Source organism: Nyctereutes procyonoides, unplaced genomic scaffold (assembly GCF_905146905.1).
Source record: "Nyctereutes procyonoides isolate TBG_1078 unplaced genomic scaffold, NYPRO_anot_genome, whole genome shotgun sequence".
NCBI classification, from domain to species: Eukaryota; Metazoa; Chordata; class Mammalia; order Carnivora; family Canidae; genus Nyctereutes; species Nyctereutes procyonoides.
Window position 1 is genome coordinate 37,478,696 of NW_026575044.1, and position 22,560 is coordinate 37,501,255.

The following is a 22,560-nucleotide window of genomic DNA, read 5'->3' on the forward strand; positions in this document are numbered from 1 at the left end:
CGCATTTTATATTTTTAAAGGTGAACAAACTAAAACAGCAGGACCAATGGGGGAAACTCATACCATGGCTTGCCCTGAAGCTGCATCATGTCAGATACTCTTATGAATAACTGCAGCCCTAATCTTTAGAAGTACTGCTTGGCTCTCTGTGCCTGTTTAAATCAGACTATACCAGTAACAAATGCTATAGGAAATTTCAAATCTCTGTGAACTACTCACCAACTTATAGCTTACAGACAGTTTCCTGCTCTCGTGCTATTCAATCAGTAAGCATTTGTGAAACACCATGTACTAGGTGGTGTTCTAAGCACACGGGATACAAAATGCATAAAGTCAGGCCCCTGTTCCTAGGAAGACGGCCTCCTCAGAGAAAGCAGGAAACATAAGGAAGAAATAAGCGGGTCACACAGCAGGGACTGAACAATGCTACCAAACTCTCTGGAAGGCCTTACAGGCATTAAGTGACCTTGATTCCATCAACCAAGGTAAAAACAGTGTAGAAGACACCTGGGGTTGTATAGGTAATAGGCTTAAGTCTGAGGGACTCATGAGGTCCTCAGCTATGTGGATATGCAGTAGATGGCCCCATACTGGGCCCAGAGCTCAGAAAATAACAGAGATGTGGTGTCATTTCCCCACAAGAGGGAACAGAATCAACAGGGACAGATGATACTGTCCAAAGAGGAATGACGGAACAAGGGGGCTCAGCGTCAAACCCCAGGGAACGATACCATATGTGGACAAAAGGAAAGAGAAATCACTGAAGGAGCACAGGAGGAAGTGGGAACAAAATGAGAGAAAGCAGTTGTGGAAGCTCAAGAAAGAAAGTCTCCAGGACAAAGGAGGATTAAATGCTTCAGAAAGAGACCAGTCAGGTGAAGAGTGAGAGGGGCTAATGCAGAGCGAGACACTCACTCACCAGAGTTTCCTGCAGGGGACTGTTTTCTTCCTATTCACTTACTTATTGTTCTAATTTCCCTTGACTTTAATTATCACCTACTTTTTTTTTTCTTTTTCTTTTTTTTCTAACAAGTGGCTATAAAATTCAAACATTTTTCTATAAATATGACTTCAACTCCTCGGAGGAACTATTGTCACAAGCCAAACAGGCACACAGAATGGCTAACCAAGGCAAACACATGAAGCTGAGGGAGAAGCAGACCATACCAATACTAAGGACTTTCCTTCTGGAACCTTCACAGTAACGGCTACCTCTGGCTCTGGGATGTCAAACTCAACTTGATCTTCAGCAATCACTTGGTCCCGGCAGCCAAGCACATGGGGGCAAAAAGAAGCACGGAAGACACCTGGGGGCAGAGTGGGAGAGGAATTTCTGGTACGGTACCACAAGGACCAGCTGGGCCTGCAGGCATGGCACTTGTCCCCTGAAGCTCACCTGGCCATAGCCGCCCTCCATCCACAAACACCTGGGTGGGAAATGTTGGGTGTGCTGGTTGATAAAAATGGATGACAATGACATATCGGCCTGGGTGTGGTACAAGTCCTCTGAGGGTCACTTGGTTCTATGTAGAAAAAAGAGGATAAAAAAAACTCCTCAAGTTGCAGAGCTATAAGTATTTAGAGCTTAAAAACCAAAGCAACTTAGGTATTTACCCAAGTGAAATGAAAACCTATAGTCACACAAAATTTTCACTTGAATATTAACAGCAGCACCATTTGTAATCAGAAATACTGGAAACAAACCAAATGACTTGCATCTCAGGATGGATGAACCAACACTGTGGTGCAACCATAAATGGTGTTGGAGGGAGTGTAATTTGGTACCATCACTTTGGAAAATTGTCTGGTAGCATTTACCAAAGTCGATCATATCACTGAGAAATTGCACTCTTAGGTTCACACCCAACAGAAATGCATAATGTTTGCCCAAAAGCCATTCAAGAATGTTCCCAGCATTCAAGTACTACTTATGATAACTGAGTAACAAAGAGCCAGAGTCCATTTTGGATGTTTGATCACTGACAGGCGTCAAGCGCCATCACTTGTCTTTAATCTTTTGTCCCACACCTGCACAAGCCAGTAAGAGAGCCCAAGAGCACATCCCTTGGCATAGGCAGGAAGTTACAGCCATACTAATTCTAGCCAATGGGAAGGAGCCCTTACCTTGCACTCCTCCACCTTCTCCTTGCCCCTGCCCAACCATAGTGAAAACCAAAGTCATGCCCCCACTTTTGCTCAAGATTGAGTGTGAGGCCTGCTCTCCTCAGAAGACCTCATTCTGTGAGAAATAAGTCTTCAAACCCTCAAAAAAACAAGAAAAATAGTCACAATAAAAAATCATCTTTCAGATGAAAATCATGACTTGAAAAAGGTAAGTAATTTGATAAACATCATACTCTAAGAGCAAAATCAGGATTAGAACTCTATTGTCATGATTTCAGTTCATCTCCCCCTATGATTCTGGGTGAACTTTCCCATACAGGATCTTATTAAATTTTCTCTGCCAGACCCTGTTAATTTCCTAACTTGATGCAATGTGAACAGACATGAGCCATCTCTAGGATTAAAGGGATAAAATATCATCAGGACAAATGGTAAGTCCTGCAATTTAAAACAAATACGGTTCCTTACTACATTTCATCTTCATGCTATGTATTATTAATCAATAAATGTTTATTGAAAATTTCCCACCTGCAAAGCATTTTGCTGGTATAGTTGGGGATGCAAAAAAAAAAAAAAATCTATCAGCTACAGCAACTTTCACAAGTGCTTACATTCCAATTTGGGAATACAACAATATTAAATAGCAGTAGCCAATAAAAATATGAGGTGTCACAAAATGGGCCATGAAAAATTGCCAAATGACGGTATAGATAGAGATACAGAAAGGAAAGAACTTCAAGATGGGGTGGTCATAGACAGGATTAGCCAGATGCGTCATGTCTAGGATTCTCTACGGTTGAGAGTAGAAGTCCCCAAACTACAGGGGCATCCAAATCCCTTGGAGGGTTTATTAAAACACAGATTCCTGGGCCTCACCTCCAGAGTTTCTGATTCAGTAGTTCTAGGGTGGGTTTGCAAACATGCATTTCTAACAAGTTCCCAGGTGATGCAGATCTTCTGGTAAGGGCCACACTTTGTAAATCATGTTTTAGAAACAACACCCTCGAGGGGAGCCCTACCTGTGGCATCTTCAAGGTGTTTCCAGTAACAACATCAGCAGAATGTGAAGGATCCTGGGTCAGGAGAGGGGAAGACTCTCCACTCGGGACATCCAAAACTAATGCTGTTGGAGGAGTTTCAGGGACCAGGGAGACACAAGAGGCACTGAAAAAAAGAAATATTTTAAAAACAACCAAAAATGGAAGAACTGTCCACTGGTGAACATATTGACTGTGAGCTTAAGACCGTGTGACATCAAGAGGATCCAGTCTCGAGAGAACCACAAGACTGTGGAGAGCTTTTTTTTTTTTTTTTTTTTTGGAGGGATCTTTATACAAAAACACTCAGTGTAGTCAATTGGCCAAGTGTATTCCAGCAACCTGCTCAATACAATGAGCTAAAACAGAAAGAAAATCTTAATTTTGAAAAATATTAACTAGACAGAAACTTATAGAAACTTTCTTTCTGGAACTAAAATTCATGTTAAATGGGGCCAATGCAATGAAACATTACTATCCACCTCTAAATGTAGATGTTGACATAAAATCATATAAAAACCAAAGAGGACAAATGCACATCATTTCTTTTTAAGCACAGCCAGATTTAACTGTCTTGGTAGTTTCTATAGTCCTAATCATATGCCTAAGATTTATGATGGTGTCTATAAATTATTTTTAATCTAGAACGAAACAACTCTGCCTAAACCCTGATAATCATTGGTTAGCTAATCCTCATAACATAGTGGTGAGGTGGGGCATTATTTTCACGGTTTTTTAAATGAGGAGCCTCAGACACGGAGATTAAAGGATCTTTGCGAGGTCTCAGAACAGTACTTGATAACTGCCCTTTAGGGCAAAGCTTAACTATTCCCCCAGTTGCTACTGTGTCAGCTTCCTGATATTATGGAATTCTGGAAAGACTGCTGGGGGAAATGATTTAGCTGATTTTTTATTTTAACCCATTATCAGCCTTTAGCACCTTGGCCTATGATCCCTTGTGAAGTTAAGCATAAAGTCGCAGGCTTACAAGCATTATAGCAACACTCAGAGCACAAACAAGGGAGAAAGGAAGGAAACCCATTACCTTTGATTAATATACCCCCCGTAACTGGCAATGCATTTGATTTGAGGTCTCAAATATTCAGTTGAGAATTCTTCAATGGGTATGATACAAATTTGATGCTGTTGAAAAAATACAATGCAAAAAGGTATATCATGTTTATCAGCAAAGCCAATGGTATGGTCAAACATGCTATTAAAAAAGCTCTTAAGTAAAGACATTACAATTGTTATCTTAAATAGACAAAACTGCAGAATGGCATCATTATGTGCAACAAATTTTACTGTTGTACAGGATCATTGCCAGAATGTTCTTGGAATAGTCATCTAAATAAATAAAATCACAAAAGTCCAAAAACAACTCTTTGTCCGTGACTTTGGATGCCTGTTTTTCTCTCCTACCCTGGGCTGATGCTGGCTCTTCAGACCCCTTGGCAAGGAGAGGATGATGTGGTAGGCAGCTAGGGAGCCTGCTGTTCAGAGCCTGTTGTCTGTAACTCCTGCTACAAATTATCTTTCTTAATAGAGGATGTCTTGAATCTCAGGCACATTTGGACTTCGTTGAAGAAGCTAGCTCCAGAGCTAGTTTTTGAGTCCATAAGAAACTCAGTTATTAAGTTATCAATACATTCTTTTTTAATCAAAACTGTATTACCAGTTGGATCACAAACCGATTCAGTAACAAGAATTTTTATTGAACACCTACTATATGCCAGGCACTGAGACCGAGGGATCCTATGAGACCAGGATGAATAATACCCCTGCCCTCATGGAACCTATATTCTAGTTAGACATCTGAATGATACTAGGGAACACTTATGCTTAAAAGATGAAGACTCAGCCTTGTTATAATTCCCAAAGATGAAGAGATTAAGATTCACTTGGATCATTATGTTTAAAAACAGAGTCACAATTTTAAAAAATAAAGTCTTCAGCTATTATATAATTTATGTAATAACTCTTAAAAACTCAATTCCAGATAATTCTTAAGAAAAGGCTCAAAGTTTTCAAAACTGTCAAGCACGAATATTTAAAACACATTAGAACAAGCTGGCCTAGCATTTCCCTTAATATTAGCAATGACAAGAAAGTTGCTTCATACTTAGATAATCTTCCATTCTCTGAGATATTTATTATAAATCTGGCCACCCCTTCCTAGCCCAGTCGCACTGCTTATGCTTATCATAATTCTCAATATTTAATTTGTGCTATTTAAAGGGAGGCATGAAGCGTATTTAATCTGCCAAACTTGGTATTTTAGGTCTTAATGGTATATATTTAATTAACTGAATAATATACTTATTGAGATAGAGTAACAAGAGTCAGGAAAAGAAATACCAGGTGGTTGCAACTTGAAAATTCTGAAAGAATTTGCCAAGATGCTAAAAGATATCATAAAATAGTAAATGGGCAAGAAAATAAACAGTAACTAATCACATTTCTATATACCAGCATAACAATAAACCAGAAACTATAATGACAAAGGATATTTCATTCATAATAGTAACAATGAGTAAACATTAATGAAATAGAGTTTTGTAAAACCCTTGGCAAACTTGATGAGGAAAATTTACTGGGTGCTATAAAAAAGGCTCAAACAAATGAAGAGGCAAGACAGAGTTCTACATAGGAAGAAAACACATCATTAAACTTGGCAATTCTTCACAGGTTCATTTTATAGATGGAGTACAAACCCAGCCAAATTTTTCATAAGTTTTAAAATATAGAGCTATCACCAAAATGCTTCTAAAATTCAAAGGGCAAAACAGAAGCATACCAGAAGGAATCGGCCCCTGTGTGCTTTGAGCCGAATGTCTGCATCTGCTAACAGCTCATAAACAGCAAGGCCACTCCTGCCATCAGTCACGACACTCCGGCAAAGGAAACTGCAAGAGGAAAGAGTGTTCTTAGCCTGACTCCTCTGGTCTCCCTGACTTTGTGCCTCCCTGTGGATAGCTGATTGCTATTCTGTTTCTCCTCTTTATAACCAGGTCACTGACAATGAATTTTCTGGCACAACAAGTTTGAAAGGGATGCAGTCCACAATCAATACAACAAAGAACCTTCTGAACTGTGCATCTCAGGGCTAAAGGCCTTGTTCACATTTTCCACCCAGCTTTATGTAATACTTGGCCTAGTCATTGGGAGAAAAAGCCCCAGAGTAAACAATGTCTGATCGATCTCCAAGACACAACCTTCTTGGAAATTTATTACTATTCTTGGTACCATCTGTGACTAAGGTTGCCTATTGGCCTCACAAAGATATCCCATACCACATCAGCCTTGGGACTGGCCTTACTCCAGGCATGAGAAACCACAGTGCTGTCAGAAGCTTAGCCTGCTCCACTCATCCTTCTTTCCTTGTTGTACTAGCTGTGCTCCTTCCTTCCACTCCAACAGGTGAAATATGAAGTTCAGGAATATTTAAAAGGTCACCTTTTGGAACCAAAGAATTCACTTTAATGGAGAAACCCATTAAGGAAGTATTTTTGGAGAAATGTTTCTGACTTCATATTGTTTGGGTGTTTTTTTTTTTTTTCTGACTTCATATTGTATGACAACTTTTCTGTCGGTCAATACAATTTGGAAACTAGTTTGGAGGCAAACTAAAAGAAATGACCATCTCCGGGAAATGTTTGAAATAATTTATGCAATGACTTTTTGGTAAGGATTAAAATGAGATACTATATAAAGAGCCACAGTTAGAAACTCAAAGAACAGTTATTTTCTTTTCCCTTTTGAGCATGTGTGTGTGTGTGTGTGTGTGTGTGTATGTATGTATATATTTATGTAATTAAAATGCCTTCCTTTTGGTTCAAGCATAATCCTGGGAGTTAAATATATTAGGTGATTCATTTAGATTAAGTTTTGTCGATATCCTTTTAAAATTTCTAACTAAGAATAGACTAATGATGATAATTATTGAATTGATTTAATTGTGAGTGAACCTCTCTTATAGAAGGACCATCAGATTTATCACAACATTGTTTTGAAAAGTGGTATTTTAATTAGCACCACTACTTTTCTGTTGGGATAGTTTTTAAAATAACACCATTAGAACTCACTCAAAAAATGTTGGGAAAGCTTCAACCCTCAGTAGGAGAAGCTGCAATGTTGAAAGGGCTTGTCATTTGAAGTAGGCTTTTATGGGTCAAACATTTTCCAATTGCACCATATTTTTGGACTCCATTACTGATAGCCTATTCAATTTCACTTGTCCATAGGACAGCCAAAGTAGAGAAGAAGGAAATATTTTAAACAAGTGAAATCACACCATGGGACATTCCTAGAAATGGTTAAATACAATAAAAGGAAGTCCTAATATAATACAATGCTGTCTTGGAATTCTAATGTCCCTGGTGAAGAACCTGGTGCTGGGATCCCTGCATGGCCCAGCAGTTTAGCGCCTGCCTTCAGCCCAGGCCGTGATTCTGGAGTCCCCGGATCCTTGCATGGAGCCTGCTTCTCCCTCTGCCTGTGTCTCTGCCTCTCTCTTTCTCTCTCTCTCCCTCTGTCTCTCATGAATAAATAAATAAAATCTTTAAGAATAAATAAAATATTAAAAAAAAAAAAGAACTTGGTGCTGTCTATCCAGAGCCAAAGCGACCTATGGAATACCACACAGCTGTCTGCCCTAAATGCCATTCAGACAGAGCTCATGAAACCAAGCTTGTGGCTTATGGAAGGAACTGTGGAAGGGTGCCCTTTCATTCTTTAGCTTTGAAACACTCCACTGCTTGGCATAGATGTTCTCAGCCTCTTCTGAGATGGTTCATTAGAAGTGTTTCCTTCTGAGCCCTTAGCCATCACCACCTTCTATCTTGTGGAGCAGGGATCAAGTGAAATAATCTGGAAGGTGGAAAGAGTCAGAGGGATGAACTAGAGGGTGGACATGGTCTAGAGAAGCCCTGCCCTAGGCCTGGGGGCAACAGTCTCCAGGACTCAGGTCGTTAGGTGTCCCACCCACCTGGGAGTGCACATTCCAGTGGTTGCTGATGTCATCCACAGATGAAACTAACATTTTCAGGTAATGAGAGAACATTCTGGGGAATTTTTTTGCTCAATCTGGTGCTCCTATTAAAAATCCCCATGCAGTTATATTCTTTGTTGTTGTTTTTTTTTTATCATCACCCCACAAAAAAGGGCTAATTAGATTTTTTTTAAAGATTCCTAAAAGAAGCCTTCACAGTTTCCTTTTTAAGGTTGCTGAGAGGGCAGCCCAGATGGCTCAGCAGTTTAGCACTGCCTTCAGCCCAGGACCTGATCCTGGTAGACCCAGGATCGAGTCCCATGTCAGGCTCCCTGCATACAGCCTGCTTCGCCCTCTGTCTGTGTCTCTGCCTCTCTCTCTCTCTCTCTCTCTCTCTCTCTCTGTGTGTGTGTGTGTGTCTCCCATGAATGAATAAATAAATAAAATCTTTTAAAAAAATAAAAAAATAAGGTTGCTGAGAGTATGATGTTAATTCAATAACCATTTCATTAAGTCTCATAAAAGTTTCCATTCTAAGTTCCTAAAAGTAAGTCTTTTCATAAGTTCTTTTACTTGCAAAACAGGAAAAATGTCCAACTATTCAGGTCATTTGGAGTTTGACAAAAAGCCAAAGGCAAGTGGTGGTAACAAAATGTTCAAGTTCACCAAGAATTGAGTGGGTTCACTGCAGTTCTCCACCTGCTGTCTGAAGAGACTGACTTCTAGAGCCATTTATTATACAATTAATTCCATGTTGAAAACACCCCTTGCACTGATTCTTTAATTAAAGCATATACTGAACATTTGCATAGATCTTGAAATATTATGCAAAGAAAATAATTTTTAATAAATCTTTGTCAAAGTTCTGGGAACAGAGTCACTTAATCACGGTAAATCTTTAAATCTTTGGTTAATTATTTTTCACCTGATGATCATCAAACATTATTCCCAGTTTCCGAAGAGCATGCTGTGAAGGCAGTTGTGACAGATACAGAGTCTTTTCTCCTTTCCCATGCACCCATGTGTTCTCTACACAGCATTTGAGCCTGGAGCACTGAGTTCACTGCACCACACAGGGTGTGGTTGCTACATGAATCTGAGCCAAAGTGGTGAGTGGAACACACAGCTTTTCAAGAATATGCAATATTTTCAAGATGTCCACAAGAAGCCTCCTGCACTCACACCAGAGGTGACACGGGATAGCCCAGTCACCTGCTTATTTTCAAGATCAAAAGGAAACAACTTCCCAATCCAGATAAAAAACAAGGCTGACCTCCTGATTGATCAGGTCCAAAGGAATCCCCCAGGGCATGACTGATTACCTGTACTTGCAGCTGTAGATGTTCACTTGGCCTATCAGGACAGACCCAGGGCTCTCCATGTGCACATCAACCACAGACAGCTGGTCTACTTCCGTGGAATACTCAACCATGATCACGTAGTTGCCAACCTGTGGGACCTGTAGCCACAGATGCAGCTCCACCTGTCAGAGAGCCCGAGCAGATGGATGTGAAATGTACTGGATGTGTTTACATACGCAAGTAAAACCAGGGCTGAGAAGACACCTGGAAACGGTTTTATATGTCATCATAGTAAGAAACGTGGTCCTATAGGTAGGAATGCCAGATAAAATACAGGATGTGCCATTAAATTTGAAATTCAGATAAACACATAACTATTGTTTATCTGCAATTCAAATTTAATAGAGCATTGGTATTTTTATTTTCTAAATCTGGCAACCCTACTTATAGGGGCTTCTACTCCTTTCACCCATCTATTTGTCTTGTTTCTTAAGGCCAAAGACACTCTAAAACTTGAGGTAAAGAGGAATCTCCAATGGGTGATAAGAGGAATAGAAGTATGCCTTGAGGATCTTTTACTGCTTTTCAACTTAAAAAATGAACTTTAAATTATATGGATGCAGATAATGTGAAGTGAGACATGCATCCCACTCCTGCGGTAGTAACTAATAGGACTTTGGTTTTCATACTTCCAAATTGTCCATGTCTAAAAATGCACACATATATACTTTTTTTAAAGAAAAATTGCTCATAGTAGGCAATCACAGATGCTTTTGGAGCATCACAGCAGAGACAAGTAGCTCCAACAGAGTCCATATGACTTGCAAAACCAAAAGTATTTACTACCTAGCCTTTTACCAAAAACAAAAACAACCAAAAAAAAAAAAATGCCCATACCCCCATTTGGAGGTTGGAGTCTGGAATCATGCTGCTTCCAGCTATGTGACTTTGAGCAAGTTACTTAAAGTCTATATGCCTCAGTATCCTCCTGTGTAAAAATGAAGATAACAAAAGTATACCCCTCTTAAAATTATTATGAGGATTAAATGAATATACGAAGAACTTTTAGAAGTATGTTTGGCATGTCACAAACACTATATAAACACTGATGATTATAACTCTGATTATTTCCTTTTGCCATGACTTGCTATTTTTACTCAAAAATATTTTCTCTGTTTATAACGGTACATGAAGATAAACTTCATTTTCTTAATGGCTTCCTACCATTCCAAATAGTATGAGCAAAAAATAATTTATTCAACTAATCCCCAATTGATGAACACTTAGGTTGTCTCTAATTTTCCCTATAAAATATAATGCTATATGATGATAGATAGATGATAGATAGATAGATAGATAGATAGATAGATGATAGATAGATACCCTTATGCTAGTATTTCTGTAAGATTCATAGAAGTAGAATTGCTAGGTCAAAGTATAAGTGCATATTGAATGTCCATGCCAATACTAGAACTACATTCTGTAGCACCTTAACCCCCTCAGTCTGCAAGCTCAGGCCCAGCAAGCTTTACCACGTTTAATTAAAATCCTCCAGCCCCTTGCTTTCAGGATATTCACATTTACTGTTCTCTCTGCACAGCACTGAACCACACAACTAATATTTTCCACAGTGATTTTTCTATCACTTATATAATAGAAAGACTTCCCTCAGGAAAAAAATGTGGATTATCCACACCACTTTTCCACTCTGTTACACAGTGAAATATGGGTCCAAATGGGGAGGTTATTATCAACAATAATATGCCCAGATGCCCTGGGCATCTCCAAACAAGGGTTCCTCTTTCTTAACCCACCAAAACATACACAGGGCAATGATGTATTCACTTTTCTCCCAGAAGTTATTATTGGCTGCCAGTTTTATCACAGTACTGTAATATAAGTTTCTACTGTTCTTTCCACTCTGAGTCCTGTAGATTGATTTCTTTAGAAGACTTGTAGGAAGGCTTTTGAATACATCTGTTGGTAAAAGGTTTTGAGAAACTCAGATAAAAGACAAATGATGGCAAACGGAAACTTTACTATTTGTTGTTTGTTATCAATCATGTATCTTAGTAAAAGGGTATTTTAACAGAACCAGTGTAAAACTGGAAGGATCCTTCTGGTTTTATGGCATAGAATTGTCCTCACCTAGTTATAAGTGTTTCAAGATAAAGATGTAAAAAGTGGGCATGTCAAATCTGATGCTTACACAAAGCTAAGAGGGATGATTACCATATCTGATGTCAAAATGAATCTTTAAAATGATTTGGTCAATCTATACTTATTAAACACCTACTCTATGCCAGTTCACATGATGGGTATACAATGGGAAACAAGACAGACTTGATCTTTGCCCTCAGACTTCTGGAAAAAAGGAAAGAAAAGATGGAGGAATGGTATGTGGTGTATTTGAATTAAGACAAAACTTACAATATATCCGAAAGTCTTGGGAAAGAGTAAAAATAAAATTTCTAGACAAAAAAGTTTGAGGTTGGTTTACAATGGGTAAATAAGCATTCTAAAATGTGTGTTTTGTAAAAGAAGAGATCAGAATTACTGGATAACTTTTGACTTTGTTGGAAAATATATACTTAAGAACATATGTTAAAATATTAAAGGTAGTCACTAAAATATCAGAAAACAATCTGTACCCATCAAACAAGCAGAAAAAAATTGTCTCAATCAAACAGAGGTAGGTGGTGCCTGGCTGGCTCAGGTGGTACATCATGCTACTCTTGACCTCAAGGTCATGTGTTCAAGTCCCATGTTGGGCCTAGAGCTTACTTTAAAACAAACAAACCAGAAGTAGATAAATTATTTTTAAGAAGGTAAATTAAAGGCTAGTAAACAGGTACAGCCACTCTGGAAAACAGTATGGAGGTTGAAAACTCAAAAAGTTAAAAATAGAGCTACCCTACAACTTGTCAATTGCACTCCTAGGTATTTATCCAAAGGATATAAACATAGTGATTCATGCATATAAACATGCACCCCAATGTTTATAGCCGCAATGTCCACAATAGCCAAAATATGGAAAGAGCCCAGATGTCCACCGACAGATAAATGAATAAAGAAGACGTAGTGTGTGTGTGTGTGTGTGTATAGAATAGAATATTACTCAGCCATCAAAAATAATGAAATCTTGCCATTTTCAATGATGTGGATGCACCTAGAGGGTACTGTGCTAACTGAAATAAGTCAGAGAAAAACAAATACTTTATGATTTCAGTGATATGTGGAATTTAAGAAACAAAACAGATGAGCATAGGGGAAGGGAAGGAAAAATAAAATAAGATGAAAACAGAGAGAGAGGCAAAGTATAAGAGACTCTTAACTATAGGAAACAAACTGACTAAAGGTTGCTGGAGGTGAGGTGGGTGGGGGATGGGATAATTTGGGTGATGGGCATTAAGGAGGGCACTTGAAGTAATGAACACTGGGTATTGTGTGAACATGATGAATCACTAAATTCTATCTCTGAAACTAATAATGTAGTATATGCTAATTAAATTGAATTTGAAAAAAGCTAGTAAACAAAATAAATAAAATGAGAAAAATAAGTTCAATATGTCTGAAATCACAATAAATATAAATGGATTAAAATCACATTGTAAAACAGAGATGATCAAACTGAAATATAAAAAAATATATAGATAGGAATTTGTTCACAAGAGACAGAGGCTTGCCTGGTGTACAACAGTGTGATATGACTTTAAAAGATGAACTACTGTCCATATTCCCTTTCTCAGAAAGAATAAAGAAGGGAAACTCAGGTGGCAGTAAGGGCCAAGGCTATGAATTAACAAAGAAATAGGACCAGAGCAGCCTTCATGGTATGTGTGTGAGACGAAGAGCTGTAAGTAAATAAAGGAGGCCATTTAATAGAAGAAGAAGTGAACAGGCAAACACAGAGAGAGAAAGGAAAGCTTCTCTGAGAGCCAGGTATCTCTGTCCCTCAAAGATTCATAGGAGACATGAATGTACTCAGTTCTTGCCCTTGGAATCCTGACAGACCTCTCTGTATCCTAGAAAAGGAAAAACTGTTCATATGAGCTAGGCTTAGTGGGTTGCTCTTTCAGTCCATGGTGCTGACTAGAACATATAATAGCAGTATGGCTAACAGTTACTAAGTGATCACTGTGTGCTGGGCATCACAACAAGAGCCCATGGATTTTTTTTTATTTATTATTTTTTCATGGATTATTTCATTTAATGTACTCATGATGTAGCTACTATTCTTATCTCCTTTTGGTATACTAGTAAATTCAGACCTATAGAGATTTTATAGCTAGTTACTGATGACCCTAGACATGCAGGTAGTTTCACTCCAGAACAATCTTGAGCATCCAACTACACATGGTTTCCAAAATGGAAGATGGAGGGTGCCTAGGTGGCTCAGTCAGTTAAGCATCTGCCTTCAAATCAGGTCATGATCCTGGAGTCCTGGGATAAAGACCTGTGTCAGGCTCTCTGTTCAGGGAGGAGCCTGCTTCTCTCTCTCCTTGCCCCCTGCTCATGCTCCTTCTCACTATCTCTTTCTCTCTTTCAAATAGAGTCTTAAAAAAAATAGTGGAGGGGTTACTCTGCATTGCTCCAGGTGGCTAATGATAACAAAAGTTAGCTTACCTCTAGGAGAAAATTACTCCTCCATCAATTTAAGTATTCAACAGAGGCTAAATAAATGTTTTATAAGGATAATTTTAAAAGGACTCTTTCACAGAAAGAAAAATCAAATGATTTCTCAGACCTCTTCTAAAGCCATTAATCTTTGAATTTTAGCACAATGATCTATTACAGCACTGTCCAATAGAACTTTCTGAAGTAGCAAAAATATCCTATAATCTGTGTTTTCCAATAAGGTGGCCACTAGACATATGTGGTTACTGAGCACTTGAAATGTGGCTAGTGCAATTGAGGAACAGGCTGTTTAGCTCTAGTTAGCTTTATTTAAAATTAATTTAAATTTATATAGTCACATGGGCTGGTCACTACTGCATTGGACAACACAAGTCTGGAAGCATTTAAATAAAATAGTAAAACAGACTGTTAAGTAAAACTGGACTGCCCAGGGCTTAGTTTTATGCATTGTGCAAATATGACCCTGCCCAACACTTCAGTGCTGTGGCTCTGGGCTAAACTGGGGGCAAGGATACTTCCTGATGAGTCATCAGCATCATTTCCTGGAGGTTGGCCCTTCTCAACAGGAAATGTTCTCTGCTGTCTGGGGAACACACACACACACACACACACACAGCTGTGTATGTGTGCATATTTATGTATGTACATGCATGTGTGTGTGTGTGTGTATACACAGCATGGAGAGGGAGGGATACAGCAGACTGTTAGAACGGAGTGGAAATGAGATCATTAGTTTTTCTTTATGCATATGCATATTGCTTTACTTGTTATAACAAGTATACATATTTCTTTTTGCAAAAAAAACCCCTCTACATTTAAAATAAAATGAAATGAAGACTAAAGAAATATCCTTAAAATCCTATAACAGCTGCCCTGGAAATGTTAGCAATATAGTCACAAAAATGTACACATCTATATATCCAGGAAATATTCCTTAATCCCATACATGTCATCAGTCTGCACATTTAATCATGAACATTTTCCTCAAAGGTACAACACAGAGAATGCTGTAAAAAGTCAGGAATGGAAATGTTGTGAAGGAAAGTTTTTTTCAGTGTCTTTATTTCAAGGTGTTGCATTGTGTGTTCTTAGTCTTGATATACAGTACTTCTAACCCAACTCTTGAATCAGTAGAGTCTTACATTGTTTTAAGGCTTAAAAAACTCAGGGAAGAAAAGCAATGCCCGAACCTGTAGAAACCTGTCCTCTAAGTCATAAGCGAGGTGCCTTGGGATGTAGCAGTTCCAGATTCTGAGCTCAAAGAAATCAGCCTTTACAAACTGCTTAGCCTGAGGGGCTGAACAGTCAGCATTGCATCCTTTTAGGGTAAGCTGTGTGGTTTTCTGGAGGCCTTTTAGAAAGACCTTGCCCCGAATCAGGTAGAGCAGGATGCAGCCTTATAAGTCTCAGGAATGCAAAGGAGAGAATTCTGTGATTGTCCATGTTCCTGTCCTGTCTCGAAAGTGCTCAAAGACTAACCTTACTATGCTCCATGTGGTGTACCGCCCAGCTACAACCTGGATCAGAGAACTCAGTATACCTATAATTAACACCTCTGAGAAATTCTTCCAGGTTTCCCTGAATTTGAGAAGCAAATGTGGCTAAGAGTTTTCAGCAGATACAGACGGAGAGGTAGCAATAGCTTTGACAGTAAAAAAAAGGCTGCCCCACCTCTCTCCCACTGAGGTCCGCCATGACTGGGTGTGCGGGGGTGGGCTGCCTCAATGCCAAGGGTCTTGGCTCCCCATCAAGCAGGAAGTGTCTGGCCTCACAAGCCAGGGCACAGGGGAATCGGGTCACTGGCAAATGCTGGTAAAGCAAGCAACTTCAACAACAACAACAAAATACAGCAGTTACAACTCAGAACAAAACACAACATCAGAGTGCATCCCCAAAGGATTCCTTCCATCCCGTTCATTCATCATTCCTTCAACAAATTCTCCTACCAATTGCCTCCTGTAGGAATCAGGTGGTAAATTTTCATTTGCATGAAGAATAAAAAAAAGGAAAGTTCCATCAACCCGGATTCTATCTTAAGCCCTTCCCTTCAGCAGATGCATGACCCTGAAGCTGTTACTTAGTCAAACATCCATATTTCTTTCTATGTGCTAGAGGGTGGGTGTCACTCTCCGTGCCAGCTACCGTGTGCAAAGTGCTTTGTGACTCTCGTATATAAGACAGTCGACTGCCTCAGAGAAAAACCACAATTAAATAATTATCCAAAGCATCTTGCTGCACTAGTGATGCTGAGGCCTCTCACAAATCCTTCCACCAAAAGTTCCTAATTTAGAGGACCTCGAGAAGCACCCCTGCCCCCATACTAACTTCTCCTGGGGAGGTCCTGAGTCAGCGCATGGCTCTGTGACTGGCAGTTGCAGGGAGGATGCCTCATAGTAGTCTCTGGGAAGCAGCACCAGGTAGTCCTAGTAAATGAAGACCAAAAGGAAAATTACTCATCTGGTGGTGGACTTTCTTTAGTAATAAAACAGTTAAGCATGCCAGTTAAGTTAATAATGACCAAGGGAAGCTCGAGACATTAAATTCTCCACAAAAGCTGCTTCATTCTACCCCCTGACTCACCAAAACACACAAAGCAACCTGTCGCAGGTGCTTCAAGCATTAGAGATAAGCATCTCAGGGTGAACGCTTTTGTATTCAAATCTCAGGGGAAATTTTACCATCTCTTCTAGACTGTGTATAAATTAAAAAATAAACAAAGATAATAAACTACCAACTGATGATCTGTTCCCTTGAAATACTGGATGCGTTCATCAACACATATCAGAATGCTTAATTGTGGATCATGTATTATGGCTTTTTACTCCCACACCAAAGCAACGCTTGCCTGGCATGGTATAAACGATGTTTTGTGATCCTGGTGAATCACAGGCTGAAACTGGCTGACTGCCTGTCTTAGGAGATGAGAGGAAGAATGTGTTCCATGGACTGTGCCAAATGAAGCCCACAGTGTAAATTCAGCTAAACAGCTCTTCAGGAAAGAGCAGGTCTCCAGGTTTCTGAGACACTGATGGTTTGACAGCTTCAGAGCAATGCTGGCATCACCGCCTATGTGCAGAGGGAAGGAGGAGGGATGTCTGCCACAACTGTGAAGACACTCATATACCAGCCATAAGGTTTTTTTCTCTTTAGGGTCCTTAATTTGTCCATGATGGAGAAAAAGAGAAATGCATGGAGAGGAAAAGTAGCAGATGGGGCTCAGTGGTCTACCATGGGGGTCTCATGGGGGTCCCAGTGGGCTTTAGTTTAACAGTGGTTATTGTTCTCTTATTGAGTTTCCTCAGGTTGGGACCATAGCCCCTCATTGCTTTATGGTCCTATAGATCCTAGGAGAGTAAAGGTTGATAAGTAGGCATTCAATAAAATATCTCTAGAGAAAACGAGCTCATAACATGGAAGCATATATATGAGTCACTACACAACTGCACTGACTAAATGTCATCAAGTATCTTCCATGTCTATAGAGTAACATAATGATTTTCTTTCTTTATCCAACTTTGTACCCATTGTTGGCATCAATGAAATTTTCCTTGTCCTCATTTCTAACATCCACGAAAAATTCTAAAACTTCTATAAAACAACAAAGCTTTCTACCAAGAAGATGCAAGAAAAATAGGGACTGAATGAATAGCATAAACCTTCACACTATCCTAAGATTCCAGATTTGGAAAGGACAGATATGGATAAACACCATCCCTATTACAGGGAAGAGATAACTGAGGCAGGCTTGGAGTTAAAGAACTGCCTAAGATATGCTAATCTTCCCAATCAAAAAGATTGTGTCAGAAGGAAAAGCTTGCTGTTTTCCACTCTGACTGCCTGAAACCACGCGTTTGCCAAAGACTTTATTTTCAGAAGACCTTTTTTTTTATATATAACATACCAATATCTCAGCAGTTTTCATTCCTTAATTACCCATGGATTCTCTGGCTATTCTATTAATGTGCAAGAACAGAGCTTTTCCCTTGATGCAAAGTTCTTTGTCCAAGGCCATCTGTCTGGTGAGACTATTGCCTACATTTGAAGTAGAAGGCAGGGAATGTCAGAGAAGAACTGGCTCCCCCTTCTTTTCTGCCATGAACAACTTCAATATTAGGATCTGCTCTTCCTGTAGCTTCTTCTGATTCATTCCACACAATTCCCAGAGAGACTGATTTTCTAAGATGTCCTTCTGATTCATAATGAAAAATCCCAAAGAAGCTTTTGAAGGGTGGGGACATATGCACATTAAGGTTTTGCATTTTTATTCTGATAACTTTGAGTCATTATGAGTTATAGTTGGTTTGGTTATTTTGTCTGAGAGCAGCTGGCTGAAGAATCTAAAGATATTTTGAGTTGGCTCTAATGCCATCTGAGGGCAAATATCACCATAGTTTCTTGTGTCTGAAAGGGAATTGCCTGTGATTTTAATATCTTAGGGTCTCTGTGGATCACTGTGGGTCACTGTGGGTGAGACCATCCTAAGGGGGGAAGAATCCCACATAACTCTCCACTCAGGAGGGCTCTTACCAGGAGGACTCCCTCTGATTTAATACAAGCAATCCATGTCCCTGGTGCAATTGAAAATGGGTCTGCCAAACCATTTCCAGGGATGGTGACAAAGGCTGGTACCTTACTCGGCAAGAAGATGACTTCTTTGCTTTGAGCAGCACCTGTCAGAAATAAAAAGAACTACCTAAGGCATTTGTCTAGCAATTACTGTTAGGATTTGGGATAATCGGTTTTGAATATTCAATTTACTTCTGAAAAGGTTTAAGATGGTTACTCATCATACTTACTGATCAAATTTATTGATTTTCTTTTTTTAATTATATGGATGCATCACATATGTATAAAACAGACCAGAAAGTTATTGATGTTAGCAGACATGATGTACCCCAGGATTGTGAGTACTTTCTAAATTTGCTAAGTGACTAAGTATTTTAATAAATGTAAACTGCTTAGAGAAGTTCATTGCACATAATCAATGCTCAATTCATTACATTTGACCTTAAATTATTCTTTTTATTTCTATTGAAGAACATGTATTTTTTTCTGAAATAAGAAAAAGTTTTGGTTTCCTGTTTGTTTTCAGGGTGCAAAGTTTTTCTTCTTCACAAAACAAATAGAAGACCTTCTATGAAAGTTCAGAAACAAACCAAACTGCTGTATCTGAGCACAATTGAGCCTTTTCATCAGAAGGAACATTTGCTCCACATCCTTGCATTTTCTCTACAAACATCCACTAGATCTAGGTTCAGAGCACAAGGCAGTGCACGCAGCCTGAATGACCTTTGCTTCCTGATGGTGGGACTGGAAAGGTGAGGGATTACAGACCAAAAAGAAGGAGAATTTGGCACAACATGGACACTCGTATTTGGGAGGAGGTACAGGTTACTATAGGTTACACAGCCAGGGCCCCTGACTCAGGCATGAGGGCTTAGGAAAGGTGTCCCAGGGGACAGGAAAACAAACCACAGTGCATTCCACCAGTTTGAGTTCATGGAGAGCAAACCACTAATGAAACTGCCATCAAGGAGACATTGGTGTCTACGAGAAAGAGCCTGGGGTCAGAAGACTCCAGCTTGTCTGCAAAGACCAGCTGTGCACTTGGGCAATTTACTAAAACCTGTTGGCTCTGTTTCCCCTTCAATTCTCATCAGTTCACAAACTTATCTTGTGAGGAAATCAGTGCCAAAGTACTTTATATGTGATAAAGCAAGTTTCCTAGTTTTTTATATCATTCATCAACATCCAGCCTCATGATCTGGCTGCCACAACTCAAGAGCACCCTCACTGCCCCCAATGACTTTGCCATGGATGTTGAACAAAGATGTTTGTATTTCAATCTTAAATAGTAGATTTCTAGTGGCACCATTTTGTGTCCATGTGAAATTCCTAGTGCTTCTTGGGATCTGTTGCCAGGAATGGTAGAAGCTCTAATTCTTGCAGAACAGACCTCCAGACCTTAGCTCTGAGAGCACTGAGATCTGCCCTCTGACTATGCTTCCCTCTGCCCTTGGGAATTCCTCACTCCTCAATGAGGTTTGCATGTTCCTCTTTGTACCTCTCTTGGGCTTTGTGCTTTACAACATTCACCTTAAAAATTCCTCTCCTGACTCATCTCTCCTTGGACTATTTGGTTTGCCTGAAAAACTGGGAAAATTCAGGGCAGTAGGCCAAGCTCCCACCCTTATCAGACTACATCAGACTTTATCTTTTCTCTGGAGGTAACTTTGTGTGAAAATTGGAGAAAATGTTCCACGAAGTAATCATTTCTTAATCCAACAGAGGCTAGAAAATTTGCCTACCTGCCTCAGCCCAGGATGGATAAAGAGTCACGCGACCAGATACTGCTTCAGTTCCAGGGTTAATATATTTCAGAATAACATGAAACAAGGAGAGACTTGACTTCCCCACATTCAACATGATCCTCACTTCATTCTGAAAAATACCAAAAAGCCAGACAGTATAGAACAGACAACTGGCTAAAAGAAATGCTGGCCAAACAGTGATTATACTCCATTTAACTTTCACTAGTGGGTACTACTACTCATGTGTACACACACTCACTTTCTCTCTCCCTCACACTCACTCACACTCAGCAAGCACCAAATAATTAACTCTGTGGCAGATGGAAATAGGCAGGCCTAACAATAAATCAAGAACACTTACAATTAAAGTTACAGTGAAAACCTGATCCCTCAGCAACTGAGATCCTCTTTGGACCCTTCTGGAATCAGGCAGACAGAGTGAATATTAGCTGGACTAGTTTAAGGAAAGCCATAGTGACAGGGGCAACCACCATGGGCTGGGAGAACAAAAAGGCAGAAGAGAAGGAAAGGATAGCATTATTTAACACCATCACTCCTGTATTGAGACCACAGGTCATATTTCTAAAATTCTAAATGGTCACAGAATGCTATGTTGGCTAAACAAAGGTTAAAATACCCCAAATACATTAGTGATAAAATCTGGATGTAACTAAAATATGCCTAAGTCACATGCAATTGATCTCAATTTCTATCCATAAGAATGTGGGCTTTAAAAAAATTATTTTATTTTGCAGCATGATGAGTGTACTCTAAAAAAAAAATATTTTATTTATTTATTTGAGAGAGAGAGAGAGTGCACAAGTAGAGGGGAGAGGCAGAGGGAGAAGGAGAAGCTGGCTCCCTGCTGGGCAGGGAGCCCAATGTGGGGCTCAATCCTAGGATCCTGGGATCATGACCTGAGTTGAAGGCAGATGCTTAATCAACTGAAGCACCGAGGCACCCCCACGATCAGTGTACTCTTTAAACCTACTCACCTATTTAAGTCATCCCCTCACCCACTTCCCCTCTGGTAACCACCAGTTTGTTCTCTATAGTTAAGAATTTGTTTCTTGGTTTGTCTCTCTCTCTCCTTTTATTCCTTTGCTTGTTTGTTTCATTTCTTAATTCTACACATAAGTGAAATCATATGGTATTTGTCTTTCTCTGACTGACTTATTTTGCTTAGTGTTATACTCTCTAGATCGATCCACATTGTTACAAATGGCAAGATTTCATTCTTTTTATGGCTGAATAATATTCCATTCCAATAATAAAGAGGACGATCCAACAAGAGGATGCAACAATTGTAAATACTTATACACCCAACATGTGAGCACCCAAATAAATAAAAACAGTTATTTACAAGCAAAGGAAATAATCAAGAGTAACACAATAATAGGGGACTTTAACATCCCACTTACACTGATGGACAGATCATCCAAACAGAAAATCAACAAGGAAACTGTGGTTTTGAATGACACATTGAATGAGACGGATTTAATAGACATATTCAGAGCATTCCATCCTAAAACAACAGAATACACATTCTTTTTGACTGCACACAGAACTGTCTCTAGAATAGATCATATTTTAGGGCAAGTCTCAACAAATTCAAAAAGGTCGAAGTCATACTATGCACCTTTTCTGACCACAACACTATGAAACCAGAGATTAACCACAAGAAAAAATCTGGAAAGAACACAAATATATGGAGGTTAAATAACATACTACTAAACAATGAATGGGTCAGTCAAGAAATCAAAGAAGAAATAAAATACTACATAGAGACAAAGGAAAATGAAAACACAAAGGTCCTGTTCTACGAGGGAAGTTTATAGCAACACAGGCTTACCCCAAGAAGAAAAATCTCAAATCAACAACCTAACATTACCCCTATATAAGCTAGAAAAAGAATAATAAACAAAACTCAAACCTAGCAAAAGGAAGGAAATGACAAAGATTAAAGCAGAAATAAATGATACAGAAACTAAATAAACAAAACCCAAAAAAACAATAGAACAGATCAATGAAACCGGGAGCTTATTTTTTAAAAATATCAACAAAATTGATTACCCCTCTAGCTAGACTCACCAAAAAATAAAAGAGAGAGAGAGAGAGAGGAAACCCAGATAAACAAAATCACTAATAAAATAGAAGTA

At 39.2% G+C, this 22,560-nt stretch overlaps 1 protein-coding gene across 1 annotated transcript in view; it reads right to left on the reverse strand.

The window, feature by feature from the left end:
• LAMA3 (laminin subunit alpha 3) overlaps nt 1-22,560 on the reverse strand; it is a 245,708-nt gene that overhangs the window by 103,321 nt on the left and 119,827 nt on the right. Inside the window, exons 20-29 of the mRNA XM_055324044.1 lie at nt 20,399-20,531; nt 18,618-18,760; nt 16,416-16,513; nt 15,762-15,915; nt 9,474-9,634; nt 5,959-6,067; nt 4,207-4,304; nt 3,144-3,288; nt 1,397-1,523; nt 1,168-1,307 (exon numbers count right to left, since the gene is read on the reverse strand). Coding sequence (XP_055180019.1) covers nt 1,168-1,307; nt 1,397-1,523; nt 3,144-3,288; nt 4,207-4,304; nt 5,959-6,067; nt 9,474-9,634; nt 15,762-15,915; nt 16,416-16,513; nt 18,618-18,760; nt 20,399-20,531 — 1,308 coding nt within the window. The remainder of the gene's footprint in view (nt 1-1,167; nt 1,308-1,396; nt 1,524-3,143; nt 3,289-4,206; nt 4,305-5,958; nt 6,068-9,473; nt 9,635-15,761; nt 15,916-16,415; nt 16,514-18,617; nt 18,761-20,398; nt 20,532-22,560) is intronic.